Source organism: Trachypithecus francoisi, unplaced genomic scaffold (genome assembly GCF_009764315.1).
Source record: "Trachypithecus francoisi isolate TF-2019V2 unplaced genomic scaffold, Tfra_2.0 Lachesis_group14, whole genome shotgun sequence".
Classification (NCBI taxonomy): domain Eukaryota; kingdom Metazoa; phylum Chordata; class Mammalia; order Primates; family Cercopithecidae; genus Trachypithecus; species Trachypithecus francoisi.
Genome location: NW_022681459.1, coordinates 44,340,122 through 44,363,585, shown reverse-complemented (window position 1 = coordinate 44,363,585; position 23,464 = coordinate 44,340,122). Strand labels below are relative to the sequence as shown.

At 44.5% G+C, this 23,464-nt stretch overlaps 1 protein-coding gene and 1 long non-coding RNA gene across 4 annotated transcripts in view; both read right to left on the bottom strand.

The window, feature by feature from the left end:
* The window catches only part of GRK3 (G protein-coupled receptor kinase 3), a 173,596-nt gene extending 160,940 nt beyond the window's left edge, over positions 1-12,656 (bottom strand). The window contains exon 1 of one of the 3 annotated variants that reach the window (XM_033233051.1): positions 12,370-12,656. In XM_033233051.1, coding sequence (XP_033088942.1) covers positions 12,370-12,482 — 113 coding nt within the window. In that variant the 5' untranslated portion in view covers positions 12,483-12,656. Of the gene's footprint in view, positions 1-7,359; positions 7,703-12,369 lie in introns of those variants that run through there. The other 2 variants (XM_033233053.1, XM_033233052.1) reach the window with 2 other exon arrangements.
* On the bottom strand, positions 184-9,000 carry LOC117096108. Its single transcript, XR_004442352.1, has 3 exons — positions 8,264-9,000; positions 1,550-1,687; positions 184-1,265 (listed from the first exon to the last, which is right to left on the bottom strand). It is a non-coding gene; the product is annotated as an uncharacterized LOC117096108 (long non-coding RNA).
* Positions 12,657-23,464: the final 10,808 nt, after the last annotated feature.

Here is a 23,464-nt window from a genome sequence, read left to right as displayed (position 1 = left end):
CCCAAGTAGCTGGGACTACAGGCGCCCGCCTCGTCGCCCGGCTAGTTTTTTGTATTCTTTTAGTAGAGACGGGGTTTCACCGTATTGCCAGGGTGGTCTCGATCTCCTGACCTTGTGATCCGCCCGTCTCGGCCTCCCAAAGTGCTGGGATTACAGGCTTGAGCCACCGCGCCCGGCGACAATGCATTTTCAAACTGTGTTACTAATGTCTGAAATTGACAGTGCTCCTCTACTCAAATCCATGAGCCCCCACTCCTCATAAAATAAGATTCACCAGGAAAAAGACAGTCTGAAGCCTTTTCTGAAAATATGCTGAATTTGGAATCAGAAAACCTGGGTTTGAAGCTCAACTGTGCCATTTGTTATCAACGAGACCTTGAGCAATTAGCTTCTCCCTGAACCTGAATTTCCTTCTTCTAAAATAAGATGACGACTATTACGGAGCCATTTCCAAGAATTTCTAAATAAAGAAAAAAGCTTGTTCTCTGAGAATAAAAACTTTAAATCAATACATAACACAAAGGGCCGAGAAATGCCAAAGGTTTCTGGTCTGGGCAGCTTTGGCAGTGGTTTCATGAACTATATTCTCAAATCCAGCGGAGGTGTGCCCACCAGCTACAACAGGAAACATGAAAATACGGAAAGATGACTTGTCCCGGGGCCACCCATAGTCAGGGATTTCAAGTACTGGACATCCAGCATAAGCCACCCCTGTGGAGGGCGACTCGGTCCCAAGTAACCATCTGACTCATCCACGTGGTCATTTTGCTTCCCACAAGGGCGACCCACGAGAGAGAGCTCCAGCCACACAGATGCTGGGCACGGAGGCTCCTACAGGAGCCAGTGTTCAATGCAATGTAGCAAACTGGACATTCTAGCTATAGTGTAGCTTTTCAGGTAAATCTACTGTGTAAGTGAGTTAGCGCACTTTTGGGAGGGGGAGGCTCTCACTTAGTAGGATTCTCAAAAGGGTCTTTAATCTTAAAATAAGAACCAGAGGCCTATAGGAAGAGAATAATTTAGTCAGGCAGACTTGGCTGATTATGTGAGTTTCACAATAAGAGACAGATGCTTAGTACAGTGATATAATAAAATCTAGTTTCTGAGTCTGGAAGGCTGAAAGCTACTCCCTGCACCACAGTCAAGATACTAGTATCTAAGGAGAAAACCAATTGTCCTCAAATACATAAAATGTACCTCTCAATGTCTCCACATGGATGAAGCTGGAGTAATTTTTTTTCCTTTTTAAAATTTCTGCCTACTACCTGGGAGGCCGAGGCGGGCGGATCATGAGGTCAGGAGATCGAGACCATCCTGGCTAACACAGTGAAACCCCTGTCTCTACTAAAAATACAAAAAAAAAATTAGCTGGGCATGGTGACGGGCACCTGTAGTCCCAGCTACTTGGGAGGCTGAGGCAAGAGAATGGCATGAACCTGGGAGGCAGAGCTTGCAGTGAGCCGAGATCGCACCACTGCACTCCAGCCTGGGCGACAGAGCGAGACTCCATCTCCCAAAAACAAACAAACAAAAAAATTCTACCTACTACCAAGCACAATTGTAAAAAGTAAAAAAAAGTTAATATATATAAAACTATAAAACACTATCTACAAATATTAGTGGGGTTTTCTTAAACTCTAAATAAATGACCATCTACTGTAATAAACACAAAATAAATGACCATCTACTGTCACTGGGTTTAATCAGCTAACCTATATAACTACAGATCTACATGAGAAGTCCAGCAAGTTGGCCTCTCACTAAGATCATTTCAATACTGACTCAAGTCAAACCCTAGTTCTAGAGCATAAGTTTCCTGAAAGTAAGGGAAAGAGGGTTATAAAAGGCTAGCACCACTGAGCACTTCAAACGTGCCCTGCTTTTTCTATCTGCTCCACCGTCACCTATGCCACTCCAGCTAGTCATAACCATAGGCCACAATGCTTCACCTACAACGATCATCTCACACGAAGGAGTTTCCATCCAAATAAACTTTTCTTACAGAGGAGCCTGAATTTTTACAATAATTTGAAACATCAATCCAGCATCAAGCAGGTCACTTTGCTTAAATTAGGACAGAAATGTGGAGAGTCAAGCTAGTTTTCCATGTGGAATTTAATAAGCCAGTCAACTAAATGATGAACCCCTAATAAATCCCTTTCCAAAAACACTCTCGGTTTTATTTTATTGGAGGGGGGATGACAAGGAACAACAAAGTCACCAACATACGTGTCCTCTCATTCATTGCTTAGAAACTGCTATTGTGCAATTTTTTCCTTCTATACTATTGGGATGTTTTTGCATAAAAAACAAGCTTTTCTCCATTGCCACTGGAAACAAAACAGAAAGAAGCAGGTCCAAAATGGAACAAAAAAGACAGAACAGAAATTTTACACGCTATTCTAGACTTCCTGGTGATGACGATATTTATTGCATGATTCTTTTCCCAGTTACGGTGTCATAATATAAAAAAAGACAAAGAAAATTCACTTGAAAAAGGTAGGACCAGGTTAAAGATGTATATTAAAGTCCCTTGATCTTACTTAGCCATGAGGATTCGTTCCATTTTAAATAGAAGATAGACCCCACCACCACCACCAAATACCTCATATTTTTTTAAAAGATGTTTCCAAAATACCATCATGGTCTTACGACATTCACAAAGGAAAATGAGTGTCTGCAATATTTAACAGCTGTGTAAATGCCATTCCATGCAACTTTTAGTTTTTGGTTTTCTTTGTTTTTTTGTGTGTGTGTTTTGAGATGAGACCTCACTCTGTCAGGCTGGAGTGCAGTGACATGATTTCAGCTCACTGCAATCTGTGCCTGCTGGGCTCAAGCAATCCTCCCATCTCAGCTTCCTGAGTAGCTGGAGCTGGGACCATAGGCCCGCACAACTACATCTGACTAATTTCCTGTATTTTTGGCAGAGACAGGGTTTCGCCATGTTGCCCAGGCTGGCCTTGAACTCCTGAGCTCAAACGATCCTCCTGCCTTGTCCTCCCAAAGTGTTGGGATTACAGGCATGAGCCACCACACCTGGCTTCATTTTTAATTTAAACTTTTATCAAAGGCAATAAAGATACGAAAAATTTCGAAGAAATACACCTGAAAATATAACCAGACATATTAGTATCTAAACAAGATAATAAAGATCAATTGACTGACTTAATAATACAATGCACGAATACTAACAGCACATTATTCAAGAAAGTTTTATTGCTGACATTGAAGAAGTTTGCTGGCCGGGCGCGGTGGCTCAAGCCTGTAATCCCAGCACTTTGGGAGGCCGAGGCGGGCGGATCACGAGGTCAGGAGATCGAGACCCTCCTGGCTAACACGGTGAAACCCCGTCTCTACTAAAAATACAAAAAACTAGCCGGGCGAGGTGGCGGGGCGCCTGTAGTCCCAGCTACTCGGAGGCTGAGGCGGGAGAATGGCGGGAACCCGGGAGGCGGAGCTTGCAGTGAGCAGAGATCGCGCCACTGCACTCCAGCCTGGGCGACACAGCGAAACTCCGTCTCAAAAAAAAAAAAAAAAAAAAGAAGTTTGCTGTCTTCCCTAGCCAATGGGATTTTATGGGGTTTTTGTTGCTGTTGTTTTGGCTGGTTTTTTTATTTGTTTGTTTGTTTGTTTGTGACGGAGTTTTGCTCTTGCCACCCGGGCTAGAGTACTATAGCACGATCTTGGCTCACTGCAACCTCCACCTCCTGGGTTCAAGCAATTCTTCTGCCTCAGCCTCCCGAGTAGCTAGGATTATGGGTGCCTGCCACCATGCCCGGCTAATTTTTGTATTTTTAGTAGAGACGGAGTTTCACCAAGTTGGCCAGGCTGATCTCGAACTCCAGACCTCAGGTGATCCAACTGCCTTGGCCTCCCAAAGTGCTGGGATTACAGTGATTTTATGTTTTTGACTATATGAAACATACCCCCTAATATCCTATGACTTTTTTCTGTATATTTAAAGCTCACTTTCTTCCTGAAATATTTTAGTCCATAATTATCTAAGAACACCAGGGACTAGTACCTACTTAGTAGTCAGCAATGGCAGCTATTGTCATAATACACATGTAACCCACACCTGGCTTCCAAACTCTGACTAATGAAAATATTCATCCCCTAAGCAAACTGGTATAATGAATTTTAAATCATTCAAGGAACCAAATCCTAAAATGGAACTTCAGAGGGACTCAAACACACACTTGAAATAGAATTTATTACTAGCTTTGTCATTACTAAATTAATTATGATAATTTTACAGATCTCTTTTTGGTCTTCATAAATTTTGATATTCTTACTCGGCTCAGTAATGTTCAGACTAATGAGCATAGATTACACACAGCAGTGTGCATTATGAGGAACAACTAAAGGAACTGGGGACAGCTTCCTATAAAAGGCATCTTGAGCTAGAGGAGCTGCCTTCAAATACTTGATGATCTGTCACATTTGAGAGGAACTAAACTTGTTTCTCACAACCACAAAGGGATAATAAGAGATCAGTGCACAGAAGGTATTACAAGAGAGCTTTCTGATACAACAGTTTCCAAAGATGCTCATCAAAGATGCCTGTGGCTAGATATTAGAGAGGGAAGTCACCCATCAAAAAGCATAACTAGATTGGACATCTCCCAAGATCTTTTCAAACATGAGATACTACAATCCTATTTTATTAACATGCAATCTGTTAATGTCTAAGAAAGACTGGAATGAATCACTTTATGCACAATACAATGCAGCCAGCTGCTTTTAGATCATGATTTTTGGTTCATTTTTCTGAAACAAAGACCTCTAAAGAATGAGTCAACCCTGCTAATTGCCTGGTTATACCTATTTAATTAGCACGCTTGCAACCCTTACACACTGATAGCACCATCCCGGAGCCTACGGGATGGATAGATGGACAGATGAAAGAAAGAAAGGAAAAAAGAAAGGGAGGAAAGCAAGCAAGCAAACAAGCATGAGTGCAATGAGATACCATCTCACACCAGTTAGAATAGCAATCATTAAAAAGTCAGGAAACAGGTGCTGGAAAGGATGTGGAGAAGTAGGAACACTTTTACGCTGTTGGTGGGACTGTAAACTAGTTCAACCATTGTGGAAGACAGTGTGGCGATTCCTCAAGGATCTAGAACTAGAAATACCATTTGACCCAGCTATCCCATTACTGGGTATATATCCAAAGAATTATAAATCATGCTACTATAAAGACACATGTACACGTATGTTTATTGCGGCACTATTTACAATAGTAAAGACTTGGAACCAACCCAAATGTCCATCAATGATAGACTGGATTAAGAAAATGTGGCACATATATGCCGTGGAATACTATGCAGCCATAAAAAAGGATGAGTTCATGTCCTCTGTAGGGACATGGATGAAGCTGGAAACCATCAAGCTGAGCAAACTATCACAAGGACAGAAAACCAAACACCACATGTTCTCACTCATAGGTGAGAACTGAACAATGAGAACACTTGGACACAGGGTGGGGAACATCACACACTGGGGCCTGTTGTGGGGTGGGGGGAGAGGGGATGGATAACATTAGGAGATATACCTAATGTAAATGACGAGTTAATGGGTGCAGCACACCAACATGGCACATGTATACATATGTAACAAACCTGCACGTTGTGCACATGTACCCTAGAACTTAAAGTATAATTTAAAAAAAAAAAACTGTGCATGAGGTATCATACGTAGAAGGTTCTAGACACACAGTACCACAATAAGCAGCTAGAGGAGGAAAACTAAGAAATCTGGGCAATTAACCTACTTATGAGTCTAAGGCTCCACAATTGCTCTTCTCTGTTCCAGCCAATCATCCAGCTTTTTAGAAGTCCTGCCTCCCAAACCCACTCCTTCCTCTCTCAGAGCACATGGCATCAGGGTCTCCTTGCAAGACTGCCTTAATATTTGCTATTACGTTGTACTTTTTTAAAGGTGTACTTGTATCTTACACTATACATAATCTCAACAATAACCCTACAGTATAAACGTTTTTAATCATTTCTTTTAATATTCCTTCCCATCTTTTTTCTTCAGTTATCCATGTCTGAAATTCAATATGGGTAATTTTTAATTTTTCCTATTATTTACAAATGTATTGCAGAGACAGAAAAGGCTCACAAGGCAGATTTTTATTGGGACATTTTACAATCGGAAAGAAATAGATATTGTATTTTACAGATGGAGAAACTAAATACAGCAAACTTAAGTGACTTGCAGAGGTCCCACAGCAAGTTCCCAGTGGAATCAGATCCTTACGTCTGGTTCCTGATCTAGAACCTTCTCTCACACGACAGTTTGGCAGGTAGTAGGGATGGCACAGGAAAACGAGGGGCCCAGCAATGACAGTGGCCTTCTGGTGCACTAAGGATGGAGGTCTGGGCTGGCTATTTTCATATGAGCATTTTTTCCTGCTCCTGAGACTGTAGGAGAAGGAAATGGTGGTAAACGACAGTACAGGTCCAAGGCTGGATCAAGCTGACTTTTACCAACGACCAATCACAAAATAGTTTACAAAATATTTTGCAAAAATATTTTCACTGCATTTGCAATGGGCTCTTTATATCGTGTCCTACATAGAAAGTATTCAAATATGCGTATGCTCCAGTGGAAGCAGAGAGGACCCAAAAGATGGCTTCCAAAATTAGAAGAAACATTTACAGGATATGAAGTGCCACATTATTACTTATTCTGCATTTTAGACCCAGAGAGCAATCAAAAAGGGCCCAGGGGTTGTAACTTCTAATCAATGATAAAAATAGGAAGGGAAGAATAAAAAAGTAAGAAATAGGAGAAGTAGAGGGGGGCCGGGATAGCCAGTCCCATTCGCATGCAAATTACTTACCATACAAATGATTCTGCAATAATAGAGTAAAAGTTGCCAAATTAATCATTTCCATTTCCCCACTGCCAATGTCCAGAGAATAAGAAGAGACAATGATAGCCATGCAGACAGCCTACATTGTCACCTACAGTGGTCTGCAGATATGTGACTGTATTAACAAAGGAAGATTATTTGAATGAGAAAGTGATTTTTATTGCAAATAAAGCCAAAAATACTGTTTTTCCCTTTTACTCTTTTCCCAGAAATGAAAAATTCAGAGGAGGGGACAGCTCAGGCTACTCCTTTTTTAAATAAAAAGGAGAGGGGGCAGCTCAGGTGGCCCCTTTTCTAAACAAAAAGACAGTAGAAATCCTGTTTTGAGGCTGGGGGGTGAGATGGTGTATTACACAATTTCTCACGAACACCAGCAAGATTGCATGGTTTGTGTTAAACAGAATAGGCATTTAACCCTCAAGCTCATGGGAAATAAGGAACAAGCTGCTTATTCGCTTAATCATAATTACCGTTTCCGCAGGTCCGAGAGGAATAGGTGTTCTCTATCAGTCTCTGAGGACGAGCAGCCGATCGGGAGAGTATGAAAAAGGATTTTTTCCCCTAAATAAAAAGTCTCGCAGTTTCATCCATTCCTTGCAAAATAAGACGCGAGGGAGTTTGGTATTCATTTTTGGTGAGGCAGCCCAGCAAGACCCTGCCTGGGCTGGGAAAGGCCCCGAGCTGGGCAAAACCTGGGCGTCATTCCTGCCTCCGCCACTGTCAGGTGTCAACTGGGCTGAGCTCCTTACCTTCCCTGAGTGTCTGCTCCTTCTGGTAAATGGAGCTAATGCAACTCACCTGGTGGAACTATTATGGGGACAAATGAACTAATTATGTCAACTGCCTGACAGAAGATGAGCTCTCAATTAAAGGTAGTTATTACATTATTACATCATGGAGGTTAAACTTCTCTTTCGCTTGCCAGGGCTCCAGGGACCCTAGGGAGGCCAGGCGTCCTGCTAGCTATTTAATACTATTTTGCATTTCACTACTCTGCTGGCCAGCCACTGACGGAAAAAGACCTGCGCTTCCCTTCCTCTAGCCTTGACACCTTCGTCTGATAGTTTCCATCCTTGTCCAAACAGATGTTTGGCAAAGTCCAACTCAGTGTACTGGGGAAACACTTTTAAGAGGCTGTCTCTAAGAACACATCGCGTGTAAAAGCTGGAACTGCTTGTACCTCAGAGAGATCTATGAGGCTCTCGATTCGAAGCATTTCACGATGCTCGGCTTTGGCAGATTCTAGGTCCAAAACAGATTTCACCGGAACATTCATTTCTAAGAATTGACAACTACACGCACTCCTTGCATCTTCAAGTCACTGGCACAAGTTAACTTGGACCAAGAATGAAGTAATAACTGAAAGGTCAGAACCAATTATGTTTTGAATTTGTACCTTAATGAAAAAGAAGCAAGAACACTACTGCTGTCTTACTCAGAGAACTGCTCCTATCAATAATAAGAAATACTTTCTTTCTAAAGGCTATTTGTGCTTCAAACATGGACTTTTCAGTTAAAAATTAGGCTATAAGTACAGGAGAATGAAGACACAGAAAACTCTACAGCCTAAACAGAGAGGAATATTTCACGTTATCCACCAACCACTTACTGATTGGAGTTAGAAAATTACTAAATAAATTCCATGTCCACTAAAGAAGAAAACTGGGCCACTTGCAGTGGCTACACAAACAGAAAGATGCAAACCACCATATCACTATGTAGACTATGTTTAGATAGTTCTTCAAAGGTAATCACAAATTATTGTAAAACACTTACCAAACATCATGTGTTCTATGCATTATCCTATATTCTATATTCATTCTTTGTTGTTATTCTATATTCTATGCATATAGAATAATAAAAGTCATCTATACGCTATTTGTTTGTGGTTAAATAAAATCTTCAAGCAATTACACTTTAAAGCAAACATCCTTCTTGGCTCGACTCTGTGCATTTCACACTAGTCTATAAGCTCCATGAAGGAAGGGGCTGTGGCTAGGTTTGTCATAGTATTCCGTGCCTGGCTCATAGAAATGGCTCTACAGAACTATGTACTGAATTAATGTCATAAACGGTATCATAAATGTCCTTTAAGGACTGTCAGTCCTCCTAGAAAATTATAAAGAATCTTTAAAATGTTGTTTCAGACCTTCCTATCATATTGTATGAATACTTTGAAAGGACAAGCTTTGCAATAGGTGATCCAACATTCGCAATGTCCAGTAAACAGAAATGAGACTCCAGGGGAAAGATGAAGTTCACGTTACTCAACTTCTTTCAACTATGTGTGATTTCAAGTCATCTGAATTTCATTCTGTTTTTAAAAAAAGAGTAACAGAGTAACACAGCCTACAGTAAAAGTCGTCTGAATCATTCCAGGGCTTAAGATGTTGACCTTTCGTGGGCCTTAGCTTATGAATTAGACCTTACTTAAGTAAAAGTATTTCTTTTCCAACGTGACATAAAACAACTGGCCTGCACATCTAAATGCTCCTGTTTTAACTGGGCCTGCGCAGGGAGTCTGTGGGTCACAGTCTACTACTCCCAATAGGGCCCATTATCAGCTACATTAGCCCAACATTTCAGTAAACTAAAGCAGCTATACCATTTGGACAAAGAGTCAGCTTTTCCAGGATTTGCACTCATTGGTTAATTGAATAATGTGTCAACATAACAAAATGTTTGCGTCTTGCCATCTCAGAGAAGCAAAATCTCCCCTGGGCAGAATGTTCCATTTTCTGAGACTCTCCTGTAATAGCAGGAAGCTGCAAACCCAGTGTTTCATTTAAATTAGCTAGATATTTCGTTCTGATGCTCTTCTGTTTAAAACTGTGGAAAAGGCAAAGTAACTAAAATAAGGAAGCACAAAGAATAGTGACTGCAAATAATTTGCTGGAAATAAAAAAATCACTAGTGATAGACCAAAGGCAAATTAAAATGTATGCTTCTCATTCAGATACTAAAAATACAAATCTGAACATCTCTTTCAAGAATACCAAAAACTGGTGGTCACATGGCTTGCTATATAATGAAGCTGAAATAGAAACTCTTATCAGAAAACATTTGACCCGTATTCCTTTTAACAAAAGTGTGAAGTCATACCAGCCATTTAAGTCATCAGGCTGGGGCATTTTAACACACAGTTAACTTTCTTACAGGATCTAGAAACTCCCCAACCCCCAACCTCCGAATCAAATAGGTAGGCTACTAACTGCCATCCCGTGGTAGACAGAATTTTACAAGATGTTTTACCTGATAATCTCAATGTGACAGAATCCTAACACTGCACAAGGAGTGACTGTTACTATGTAAATAGCTACATTACAAAACTAAAGCCAAAGCCACTAAGATAAGTAGAAAACAAATTAGAATCTCAGGGGGAGGTTCCAATGGCCCAATTCGAGAGTCTATTTTAAAAAGAGCAACGGAATAACAATTACTGAAGGGCTGTTTCCTAAAATTACTCTCTGGTTGGTATTTCTCAATTTTAAAATGTCATGAGAAATATGCTGGCTGTCACTTACTCTGCCTTAAAAGAAAGCATTACCAAAGAATACCACTGAAAAACAAAGACATTCATACAAGGAAGTGAACACCCTAAGCGCATAAGTAAGTTCTTAAGAGGGACACTAAAAAAGCAGAAGTCACATTAAGTTCCAAATACCAAGAAAAAAAGAAAAGAAAACTGAACAGAAGTTCCTAATTTTAGTAATATTATATTCTACCCCCCAAAAAACATAACTGCCCATGAGTTGAGATTTATCAATTGTATATATAGAAACCCCATATATTTAGGACTCCCTGCCTTTGGGTGGTGGAGGGACACTAGGAAAGGCAAGAGAAAAAGGAATTAAGCCTTTTTCTACCACATTTATAGAAATGTAGTTTTTTCGGTGAAATTTAGGTTTGATATAGGAGTTCTTGTTCTCTAAATAAGTTTCCCACTTGCCAGAAATTTTAAGCAGCACTGATATTTTCAATTAGCTTCAGATCTGCTACACTCTGGAATAGGGGTGTTAAACTCACGACATCGCAGACAGGTTTGCACTTTTCCCTGATTTTCACTACTTGGCATTGCCTATCAAAGAATAGCACACCCTGCAAAGCCAACAAGAGGCCTGGGCTAAGGAGGAAAAGGAGGCCAAAAATATCCAGCAAGCAAGTCTTCATTTGCACAATTTAGCTTTTCACAACAAATAACAAGGGGACTGGTATTCTCTGTATCATAGGGCTCACAGATGGACTTGTAAAAAAATCAGATGATGATCACTTGGCATTAGGTAACATTTAAGCAATCTTGGGCGCCTAACGCTTGAAGGACTGATGATTTCAAATGGACAGTAACTTTGGTTTAGATTCCAATATTTTACAGAATTGCATGGTTTCAAATTCACCATAAAGAAAATGCCTCTTTTGAGCATCAATTCCAAAAGCTATTTAGCATCAAGGAATCGCATTAGCTGTACAACTCATGATGGTGTTAATTAGGAAAAAGGAGCTAGAGGAAAAATAAAAAAATCCATCACTGAAGCCTTGATACACTATTTAAAACTCACTATTAACCTGACGAACTATTTTTTCTGGGGAAGTGCTGATGATACGAACCAGCAAAAAAATGTTACTAGTTCCTTAATAATAAATCATTTGAGAGAAAACTGCAACTTGGTATGGACCTCACCGAGCCCCTCGCCAATTCAATCGGGCCCTCCTTTGATAATTTAACAACAAATTCCTGTCTGGAATCACCCGTTCAAGTGCCTTTTTAAGTGACTCCTGTTTCAATTTTTTAATGAAGTGCCACCAGTAGATCTACAAGTTGAGGAAAGCAGCTCAGGTGACACACTTCGCATCAAAAAGAATATTGAGTGGGTCAAAATCCTGCCTGGGCACAAAATAGAAGAGAAGCCTAAGAAGGCGACTAGACTTAGTGACTACAAGAAGAGCAAGCACTGAAAACAGCAGTTTACCTCGGACAATAAGCAACAAGCCTGCAGTCCCCAGGTAAGCGGCCCAGAGGGAGCTTAGAGATGGAGTTGGAAAGGGGGACCGCAGAGCCCGGGAAGAAGAAGCGACCAGGATGGAGCGCAAAGGAGTGTCAGGAAAGGAACCAACGGGGACGACACCAATGCAACAGGAAGAACCACGGGTATGGGACAGAGCAGGACAGGGCTGGGCGGGAGGGGGCGAGAGGGATAGAGCTGGTCCAGCAAAGTCATAACCAGCCCCTCGCTGGGGCGCTCGCTGCGCGCAGGGCGCCGCGCCGGGCATTTTGGAGCGCTCTCTCCCGGAGTGTCCCCACCGGCCCTCCGATGCCCCATTTCAGAGACTGGAACAACGAGGCCGGCCCCGCATCCCCTGCTCCGCTGTGTCACCCGCCCCGGGGCAGCGGAGGCTCAGTGCCCGACCCTCCAGGAAGCAGGCAGTCGCTGGCGGCAGGAGGGGGCGGCGGCTTGGGGCCGGTGCCGGCCGGGGCCTGGTACCTGGGCTCCGGCAGGACGATTCTCTTGCTTGCGCGGGCGGCCGGGGTAGCCTTGCTCTTCTCCATGGCCATCAGGTAACTGACATCGGCCAGCACGGCCTCCAGGTCCGCCATGTTGGCGAGCTTTGGCGGCGGCGGCGGCGGTTACTCGGGACCTGGACGGGACGCGCGCCCGCCACCGCCGCCCGCCGCGCCCCGACCTGGGGGGGCCGCCCCGGGGCAGCCCCCCCTCCGCGCGCCCCCGCCCCGCGCGCGCGCGCGCGCGCCGCGCGCGCCGCAGGCTGTAGCCCGCCGGGGTCGCCGCGCGCCTCCCCGCTCCGCCCCCTCGCGCGCCGCCTGCCGGCCCGCGCACGCGCGCCGCCCCCTGCTCCTTCCGCGAGGGTCTGCGGGGAGCGCGCGCCCGACGGTCGGCGCCCCTGGGTGCACAGTCCCAGCGGCCCGGCTCTGCCGGCGCCTCCTGACCAAGTCTCTACGGTCGCCCTCCCCTCGGGGTGGCCACGAGGGACTCCTCCTCCTCTTCCTCCTCCCTTCCCTCCCCCTCGGCCTCCGCCTCCTCCTTCTCCTCCTTGTTCGCTGCCCCGACCTCCCGCCCCCAGCTCCATGCGCTCTCTTGCCCGCCCCGCTCATCCAGAGAAGTCCTGGGCCCAATGCCCACTACCCAAGGGGCACCGGGGAGGCCTCTCCTCCCTGGACACAGTAGTTCTCAAACTGGACAGTGTCAATCAGCATCCTCCGGGAGGTCTGGGGTGGCCCTGGAAATACACGTGTCCCACCTGTCCCCGCAGGTGATGAAACTCCTGCTCTGGTCCGAGCTACCCCTGAACAGCGCTCAGCGGGCCGGGCCCCCAACCTGGCTCCTGACCCTGAAAATCCCCCCCAACCGCGCCGTGAGAATTCAGGGAAGAGTCAAAGCTGGAAAAAGTTGCGTGTCTCTCAGGCTAAGCAGAACAAAGTGGGTGACGGCTCCCCCTCTTGAACAGAAATGCCCTTAGGGAGCCCCCTGATGGAAGAGCTCTCGGCTTAAGAAGGTCACCACTCCCTTGCACTCAGGTGAGGGGTTTGAGTTTGGGTGTTGAAACGGTGTTGAGAAATAGAAGGAGAGCGATTATTCCTGCCGTTAGGGTTTTACAGTCAATACTAGGGACAATTAGGAAGCATCTACTGCGAGCACACTCGCACCACGAGGGTGATTTAGGGAAGTGGAGAAGCGAGATAGCGCCCAAACACCCAAGCTGGGGGGGAATTTCCAGCTTCCCGATCTTCGGTCTCAGTGTCTTTCGTCATCACTCCACCCCCTGCCTGGGGTTTTCAGTTGCTTCTTATTTTTCTACAGTGTGCACACAAGTCCACACTCAGGATCCATATGACACTCAAGCTGGAGTGGTGTTAAGGGACACGCAGGCAGTCTTAGGAAGACCTAAGCTGGAAATGAATGTTTTAAAATCCCTTTCAGTCACCTGAATTGGTCACGTATTTCCATGAGCCTACACGTTGCTAGAATTTGAGTAAATGTTCTATCCATAACTTACAGGGTTAACGGGACCCACCAGACACAGTTAAGGTCAAATTTCGGGTATTTCATGCAATGTCATTGCAGAAGCAGCCTGATTCCGTCATCAAGTAGCCTGATACCCTCTTTTGTTTTCTCTCCCAGCCCACCACCCCCACAATGATTCCCTGCTAAGCCTGCCATCACCACTGACCAGTTTTACCATATGCTTCTCAAGATCCAAGGCACAATAGGCATAAAGTTGTCCTGAAAAGCACAAGAGGAGTGTCAGAAGCAGGAATGGCCATGGAAGGAGCTTGGTCTGGCAGCAGAAAGCCGAAATGACAGGCAAGCATGAAATATACTAAGGAGACAAAGCTATGCATGAGCCACATATCAAACTTTAATCTTCTACCCACTTTTTTTTTTTTTTTTTTGCTTAAAAACAGGAAGACAGAATGTCTTGTCAAGGGTCACCCCAGGAGGAGAAGTAAATTCCCCAAAAAGCAGAACATATTTTTATGATTTAATTAATACAGTTTCTCTCAATGTGTCTGTTTAGCATTTGAGCATCCACATGATCAGACCTGACATCTGCCTGCATTTTCTTGGTCGTCTTTGACTTCAGTTAAGAACCTTTTGGGTTTTGCTTTTTGCTCTTTTTTTCCCCCAGCAGTGCGGTGTAGTAAGTTTGGAACAAGACACACCTGAAATCAAATCCCTGCTCTGTGCTGGGTGATCTTCGAGGCAGTCTTTTACCTCTTTCTACTTTATTGTTCTCATAGGAAAAGTAGTAACAAGGCCTTTTACCCCAGGGTTGTTGAGAAGACAGAGGAGAAAAAGCACGTAAAAATGCACCTTGTTGGATGCGGTGGCTCACACCTATAATGCCAGCACTTTGGGAGGCTGAGGCAGGTGGATCGCTTGATGCCAGGAGTTCAAGACCAGCCTGGCCAACATGAAAAATACATTAAAAATAATGTCGCTATTAAAAATACAAAAATTAGCCAGGCATGGTAGTGCACGCCTGTAATCCCAGCTACTCGGGAGACTGAGGCAGAAGAATCGCTTGAACCCAGGAAGCGAAAGCTGCAGTGAGTCAAGATTGCAGCATTGGCCAGGGGTGGTGGCTCATGCCTGTAATCCCAGTACTTTGGGAGATCAAGGAGGGTGGATCACAACGTCAGGAGATCGAGACCATCCTGGCTAACACGGTGAAACCCCGTCTCTACTAAAAATACAAGAACAAAATAAACTGGGCGTGGTGGCGGGCGCCTGTAGCGCCAGCTTCTTGGGAGGCTGAGGCAGGAGAATGGTGTGAACCCGGGAGGTGGAGCTTGCAGTGAGCCGAGATCGCGCCACTGCGCTCCAGCCTGGGCAACAGAGCGGGACCCTGTCTTTAAAAAAAAAAAAAAAAAGCATCTTGCCTGGCACCCAGTAGATCCTCTATAAAGGTCATAGCACTTCCTGTATTTATTTTGCTTCATTTTACCCTGGCATGCTGTAGAAGATACTGAAACTAGTTGTTCACAGTCATTACACTTGAAGCAGGAAGACCCCTTACCAAAAATAACGTCTCCCTAGGGCATTTCTAGGAACCAAAATGGCAAAAACATTTGCATTTATAAACATGAGCAATTACTCTTTTGGCAGAAGGAACAAGGAGTCCAAAATTTGTTCTTGTAACTGAGGCCCCTACACCATTTGAGTCAGCTGACTCAATTACCCAGGGGTATTTTTTTCTGGTATACATAGTGTATGAATTTCTGTTCCCTGGCTGTCTCTTTGGTTGTCTCACCACCAAAGATCTTTCTCCACCCTCTCTTATTTCTCTTTTTCTTGACTCTCTTAATATTGCATAGCTTTTTGGGTTCACTGCAAACAAAAGGTGTTAATGACAGTGATGAAGTTGTCATAACTGACCTGCTGGATCCTGTTACTAAACATCATCCCCAGCCTGTAATCATTAGAAAGAACAGAGAAAACAAATAGCAAACCATTTGTACTTAGCTAATAATGCTCCCTTGCAAATAATTATGTTTCCCACCCCCAGAGGATTTAAATGACTTAGGGCTCACGCTGCTTGTGATAATAGACAAAACTCCAGTGTTCCCACAAGATTCGTAATGTTCCCTTTTCTTCTTTTCTACGCCTTTCCATCGTTAGAGGAGATGTTACTGAGATGGGTGCATTAAAGTTTAGGCTTTCCAGAGTTTATTTTACTAACAACTGAAAGGAAAAAAACTAACTAGAACTGGCTGGTCTGATTTGTTTTAGATTCTGGGCTTTACTAGGACTTCCTACTCTCAGAATCTCTGGACTATAAAACCTGGGTGGGGTGGGAGCTGGGAAATTAATCACAAACGAAAAGAAAATCAACTCGAAGACTCCAGTTAGAAGATTTTTGAAAATGGCGGAACATGACTGGCCTTCATTCAAGTCAAAATATTTAAAGCAATCCTTGCTAAGAAGAACTTGATTTTGTATAAGCAGTCCCTTAAATAGAGTTGCTTCTCAAGAAAACCACACACAATTGAGGTTTGAATCTGTAAGCCTCTGCAGGTATTTCTAGCCTGCCAGGGGCCACTGTCCCATTTCACCTGTAATTTGGATCACAATTCTGTTTGTTGTCACACACATCATACAAACTGCTTTTCATGCTACTTTTATCCACAAAGCTTTACAAACTTTAATGGCGGCTCTATATATGGCAACTTTAGAAAGATCTACCAAAAAGTATGACACCAGCCTTTGGTTTTATTAAACTATCAGCGATTAGCACTGAAATGATGTTCAATACAGAAGTGCTTTCCTTTCAATGTGTGAGTGGAAACAATTTCTCTATGGGTGCTGCTGGTCAGAGTCACTCTAAAGAAAAGCCACAGTGTTGTGGTTCAGAGCATGGACTCAGAAGTCAAATGGCCTGGATAAGAAGCCCAAGACCAGTCCTCCTGAGCTGTGTGACCTTAGACAAGTCGTCTACTCTCTCTGTGTCTCAGCTCTGTCTCAGTGTTGTTAACGGGATTGCCATGACAGCAATGCTGTAACAGGTAAAAAGCACTTAGAACTGTGTCTGGCACACAGAAAGCTCTCAATAAATATTGACCTGGTTACCAGCAGCAGCAGCATCATTGGAGCATCTCCACATCATACACGGCCTGATGGAAAGAGAGACCAGCACTGAGAATAAACAAAAACAGTGCTGGCTCTGACCCACTGGCTCTGGCGTTGCTGAATAACTCTAAGCAAGTCTCTTAAGCTTTCTAAATCTCACTTTTCACCAATAACTAATGAAAGGATTGAAGGAGCGGGTCCCCTGAGGTCTTTTCAAATTCTAAAATTCTCCAGCTTTAATCCTGCAGTGAATCATTCTGCAAGGTAAAGAATACTCACCTCCCTCAATAACATCTTACGAGTTTAGTTTTCAGTGCATAGGGTAATACTCAGGGCATTAATCATTTCCACTGTCACCATAGCCTGCAGGTGAGGTGAGCAATCCATTAGTTTGCTTCTGGAAACAAGGCTGTCTGTATTTGTTCCCCCAGCATCTGCACTCAGCACACTGACTTTGCTCCATACATGTGTCGGATGGGTAAGTGAGTAAATGAATGAATGACATAAAGATTATAGATTGTCTCAGCCTTCTATTGGAAAATAACCTAAAGGGAGGGGGAAAAACTGCTACTTAAAACCACAAGTGCCACTCAAGGGATGCCTCCTATGAAAGGAGGAGTGCTAACTGCCAGGTCCCCCCTGGTCCTTGGTGCTGCTTATGGCCTGGAAGGCCTCTCCTGCAGCCAAGAGCCCTGATGTGCTTGGGCTGTGCAAAGGTGAGTCTGGGAACTCTAGGCATAGGAATGGAGAGAGCTCACTCCCTTTGCCTCAGAAAGGGGATTTAGAGAGGAACTTGAAAGAGGGAGTAAGACAGAGGACAACAAGGTGGGCCGAGGCTAGGCACTCCATGCAGTGGGCACCAAGCCTGGAGGTGGGGTGGTCTGGAAAACATTCCGGAACAGGAAATCTGTTTTTCTGTCTTCTGTGCCATTTTAAGTTCTGTACGGCAATGCCGTGCTTTTTCAGTGACCCTTACAACTTCCCAGCTTGTATTTGTGGGTACTTTGATGGAAAGTCGCAGGGGAGGCAGGGAACCAGGGCTGGGATCAATACCAGGACCGAGATAAAGGAACAGTTGTAACAGCAAGAGAAGAAGAACTCAACAAAAGCAGGGAATTTGGGGCCTGCCATGATGATGGGAACGTGGGCTCCAGTGATCTGCAGACAGCCAAGGCAGACCTTGGCCTCTCCATGGGACTGGAAAACCCATCTTGTCTCCCTCTCAAGGAGTAAGAAGATGACCTCTGGATACGTGACCTCTGGATACAAAAGACCAGAACTTTTCTACATCACAAAGTCACCTCTGGCCCTTAGCCTGGTGGCCTTCCCTCCAGCATTCTGTCCGAAAGGACACGTGCCATTTAGCTGGGAAATTATATCAAAACCAATCCAAGAAAGGCTACCACCGACCCCAGCCTGCTGAGAAAATGTGTACAGATCTCCCACAGCACCCCTTTACAAGCATAGGTCATTTTGGCGCATGCCACCTGGGCCAGTGACAGCAGGCACTGAGCAAATCTACCCCCCACCTCTCAGAACGTGTCTCTTCCTGTCCTGGCCAGGTCTGTTTCTTCTCTCTTGATCAACAGAAAACTCCCAAACTGCTTGGGATAGAGTAGCTCATGAATATAGATTCAAACAGGTCACACTCAATTATGAAATCAGGGTGCGTGGGCCAGGCCTGGCATAACCCCGATCCCAAAGGACCACCCCTACCCTCCCCAGGGAGCCACAAGAAAAGCTGTCACATGCTCCTAAGACGTGCTCACCGCCAGCACCCCCAGACACTTATGTGCTGAAATTGCCAACATGCAGATTCAGAGGTCCAGTTGGGGCCTGAGAATCTGCGCTCCTTGCAAGCCCCCAGGTGGGGGCAACACAGCAGAAACATTGACATCCTAGGCCCCACCACAGAATTAACTGAAGCCAAATCTGCACTGGAACACGACGCCTAGGCAATCTCCCACCCTGAAGTTGTTCAGACTGGCCTCACTTAGGGGAGGGAGTTCCAGATTAGAGAAAGTTCAGATCAGCTGAGCCCAGATGGACAGCCACCAGACAAAGGAGGAGAGGAGGGACAGCCAGGACAGAGAGGTCAGCAGGACTAGATTCTGCAGCACCTGGAGCCACAGTGGGGAATTGGAGCTATCCTCAGGGCACCAAAAGGCCAGTGGAAGGTTTCTAAGAGGAGAGAGACAAAATCAGATGGACCGTTTTATAGGATTCTTCTAGCTGGGGATACAGGACCAGTTGGAGAGGAGAGGATAGGTGAATTAAGGGAGGCCCTAGAGAGATCTAGGGTAGCAGTCCAAGAGACCCAGGTGAGGGTCGCTGCAGTAAGCAGACCAGCACATCACTCGTAGTCCAGGGTGACTTGCAGGCCTCTGAAGCAGCCAACGACAAAAGGAAGGCCCTCCCACTTCCCTTCTCCCTGGACCAGATCGCTCTGACTTCTCACCTGGAAGGTGCCCACAGGTTGCCAACTCCTTGTCCTGTTTCCAAACCCTCTGTCCTTCAACCCATCTGATACTCTCCCGCCCCTGCTCAAAAACCTTCAATAGCTCCCCATTGCCTGCCAAATGATCTGCAAACTCCTCCGCCCACACTTTTATGTTCCACTTCTGTTTCTGCCTAACCCGTGACACAGTAGTTCACACTTTCATTCCTGCAACAAATATTTATTGACTACCATCAATGTGAAAGGCACTAAAAAGAAATCACTCATCTGCCAAGGCACATCAATTTCGGGAGGCTGATAGCCACACTAAAATGCTCTTCCAAATAAGCGTGTTGGCTGTAGCAAATGAAAATAATAATAGAAAACACTTATTAAATACTAATTTTGTGCCAACTATCATGTTAAATGCTTTGTGGGACTATCTGAATAATCTTCCTCAGACACCTATAATGGAGAGGGCTTGCCTCATCTTTTTGTTTTGTGGGTTTTTGTTTTGTTTGTTTGAGACAAGGTCTCACTCTGTCACCAAGGCTGGAGTGCAGTGGTGTGATCTCACCCCACTGTAGCCTCAACCTCCTGGGTTTAAGCAGTCTTCCTGTAGCAGGATGAGCCGCAGACAAAACTCTTCAGATGCCAGGTTAAAGAAGGAAGGGGTTTATTCGGCCAGGGGCATCGGCAAGACTCCTGTCTCGAGAGCCAAGCTCCCCGAGTGAGCAATTCCTGTCCCTTTTAAGGGCTCACAACTCTAAGGGGGTCCGTGTAAGAGGGTCATGATCGATTGAGCAAGCAGGGGGTACGTGACTGGGGGCTGCATGCACCACTAGCTAGATTGGAACAAAATAGGATAGGGATTTTCACAGTGCTTTTCTATACAATGTCTGTAATCTATAGATAACATAACCGGTTAGGTCAGGGATCGATCTTTAACTACCAAACCCAGGGAGTGGCACCGGGCTGTCTGCTTGTGGATTTCATTTCTGCCTTTTAGTTTTTACTTTTTCTTTCTTTGGAGGCAGAAATTGGGCATAAGACAATATGAGGGGTGATCTCCTCCCTTATTGCCCTGCTTTGAGACTCTCACTCAATAGTGGGAGTTCTCACTTTCATTTTTACTTCCCATGTCTTCTTGCAAGACAGATCGATAGTGATTCATATAGTACACTTGTGCTGAAGCTTTTTGGTGAACTAAGGTAGCGATGAAGCTTTTTATCATTTGGAGAAGTACAGGTAACAAACAAGGGAGCAGTAAGCGAGTTCCTATTATTATTATTATAACTCTTATTATAAGAGTTTTAAATCTTACTAGCACTAGGAACCATTTTCCAAACATGGCCCAGGATCAAATCCATGCCACACTTGCATGGGCACATGTGCCAGTTTTGTCATATCTCTAACTATGGCTCCAACTACTTGCCCTTGATTATCTATGTGTAGGCAGCAATTAGTAAGGTTAAATTTCCTACAGACCTCTCCTTCAACTGCTAGCAAGTAGTCGAGAGTTAATCTATTTTGATAGATAGCATTTCCCATCTAAGTTTCTTGCTGGACCAGAATAGTCAAGGCTCTGCCGGTTTTATTAGTGATTTTTTTTTTTTTTGAGACGGAGTCTTGCTCTATCGCCAGGGCTGGAGTGCAGTGGCCGGATCTCAGCTCACTGCAAGCTCCGCCTCCCGGGTTTACGCCATTCTCCTGCCTCAGCCTCCCGAGTAGCTGGGACTACAGGCGCCCGCCACCTCGCCCGGCTAGCTTTTTGTATTTTTCAGTAGAGACGGGGTTTCACCGTGTTAGCCAGGATGGTCTCAAACTCCTGACCTCATGATCCGCCCGTCTCGGCCTCCCAAAGTGCTGGGATTACAGGCTTGAGCCACCGCGCCCGGCCAGTGATTATTTTTAAGACAGCTTGTAACTGTATGATTTGGTTGATCATGTAAATGGGGGTCCGGTATCCCCACGAGCTGTCTTGTGCCCAAGAAGCAGGTCCATAATATTGTCTGATTCTCTCAGGGGGCCATTTATCATTTTTTCAATTTCCTATAGCTGTGGGAAGCATAGATAGGGAAGCCCAGGAGTTCACCTGTTTTTATGGGCAGTAGGAAGAAAGATGGTTTAATAGTGCCAATAACACAACTACCTGCCCACTGGTCAGGTAATTTGGCTTAAGCTCTATGCCCACATATCCAGTATAATCCAGTGGGGGCTGTCCAGTCCCGGTGGGACTCTGGGTGGGTCCACATGGTTTGCAACTTTGGGAATTTACTAAATGGATTTCTCTCTGTGTGATTTGAATTCCACCAAGTGACTGTTTTTGTGGTACCATTATACAGTTTCTGTCTCAGACAACTAAGTCGTCCTACGGGGTGAGTGAATTATTTTCCTTCTCTAGCTGTGCAATATTGTCCAATAATTGAGGCTTTTAGGACCCAGAAGTTATCAGGGTGATTCTTTTGAGCCAGGAATTCATCAGGAACTGGATCTGTAGGTACTAATTCTCAGGCTTCCTATGGCCATTGATCTCCCACTACAGTTCCTCCACATACATAACATGAAGTGACATTGAGAGACTGGGCTACATGCTCGGCTAATTGCAAAAACACATTTCTTGTTTTTCCTGGAATTTCTGGTACTGGTACATTTAGTTCATCATAGAAAGTTTGAAACACTGGCTCAGGAGAGCGTTTGTAAACTTCTCCTTGAGCCAAGATATTTACTGGAGGATCCAGTCCAGCCCCATTGATTCCTAAGGTCGTACACACCCCTTTTTTCCAGCGAGGATCAAGGGGATTGGTTATTACTAGCTCTAAGGGGTTATATTGTCCCTTAGTACAAGAAGGGCCATTTTTTTCTTTCTGAAGGTGGCCTGGATCCTTTTCATTTTTTTTTTTATCCAAGTGGCCTAAATGACACAAGACCAGTATTTACATTTATTTCTACACAGTCCTAATTTGTAACAGATGTACTTATTTTCTGCCATATAGCCTCTTTTCTAATTAAGAGAACTACACCTTATTCCTAATTTATTACTATTAATGACAGCACAGACATCAAATTTTAAGGTGACTTGTTTGGGCACCCCTTTTTCTTCTGTTTTGGCTAACACTTTACTTGTATCATTTATGAGCCCTCACCAGTCCTCAGTCCTTAATCTTATTTTTAAAACTGTGGTCATGGGAGGCTCAGATGGGGAATAACACACATCAGGTTGGTCATTTCCTGGGCTACATACCTTGTATAAAATAACATTATACAAACAAGTTCTTTTTAGAGTTCCAGTACACTTATAATCATAAAATATTAGGATCGTAGCAACCTTTTGTGCTACCTCAGTGACTTGATGTATATACACTGGGAACAGTCCTCAGTCTGAGGAAGGTCAGTTGAAGTCCTTACTGTAAAAGTCCAAATTTTAAGGAAAATGAGTCCCACCATGAGTTTCCTCATGCTTTGGCCATGCATGGACCAGTCAGCTTCCGGGTGTGACTGGAGCAGGCTTGTCTTCTTCAGAGTCACTTTGCAGGGGTTGGCAAAGCTGCTCCCGTCCACGTACCGTGCGCAGTCTACTGATGTTTAAGGATGGTCTCAGAGGTTGGGCCTGCTAGAATAAACTGAGTCCAAAACGTCTACACAGTTACGTTCAACTGAGCTCTCTGATACCAGGAGCAAGGTGGTGGGGTTTACGGTGTTGCAAACTTCAGTGGTTACGTGGGGATTTTCACATAGCAAGCTTTGGTACTTGGTTAATCTAGCATTTGCTAACCAATGATGTCCTTTGGTATTTATTAAAGTTACCACAGCTTGGGGGGCCTTTATATTCAGGTTTGCCTAAGGGTTAGTTTTTCTGCTTGTTGTGCTACTAGGCCCTTAGACCTGAGGACCAGCCTTTGGAAACCCTGTTTAGTTGTTTAGAGAGAGAGGCCACTGGCCTTGGCCAGGGCCCCACAGTCTGGGTTAAAACTCCAACCGCCATTTTTTTCTCTTTCTGACACATAGAGTGTAAAGAGTTTTGTCAGGTCAGGTAGCCTCAGGGCTGGGGCCGAC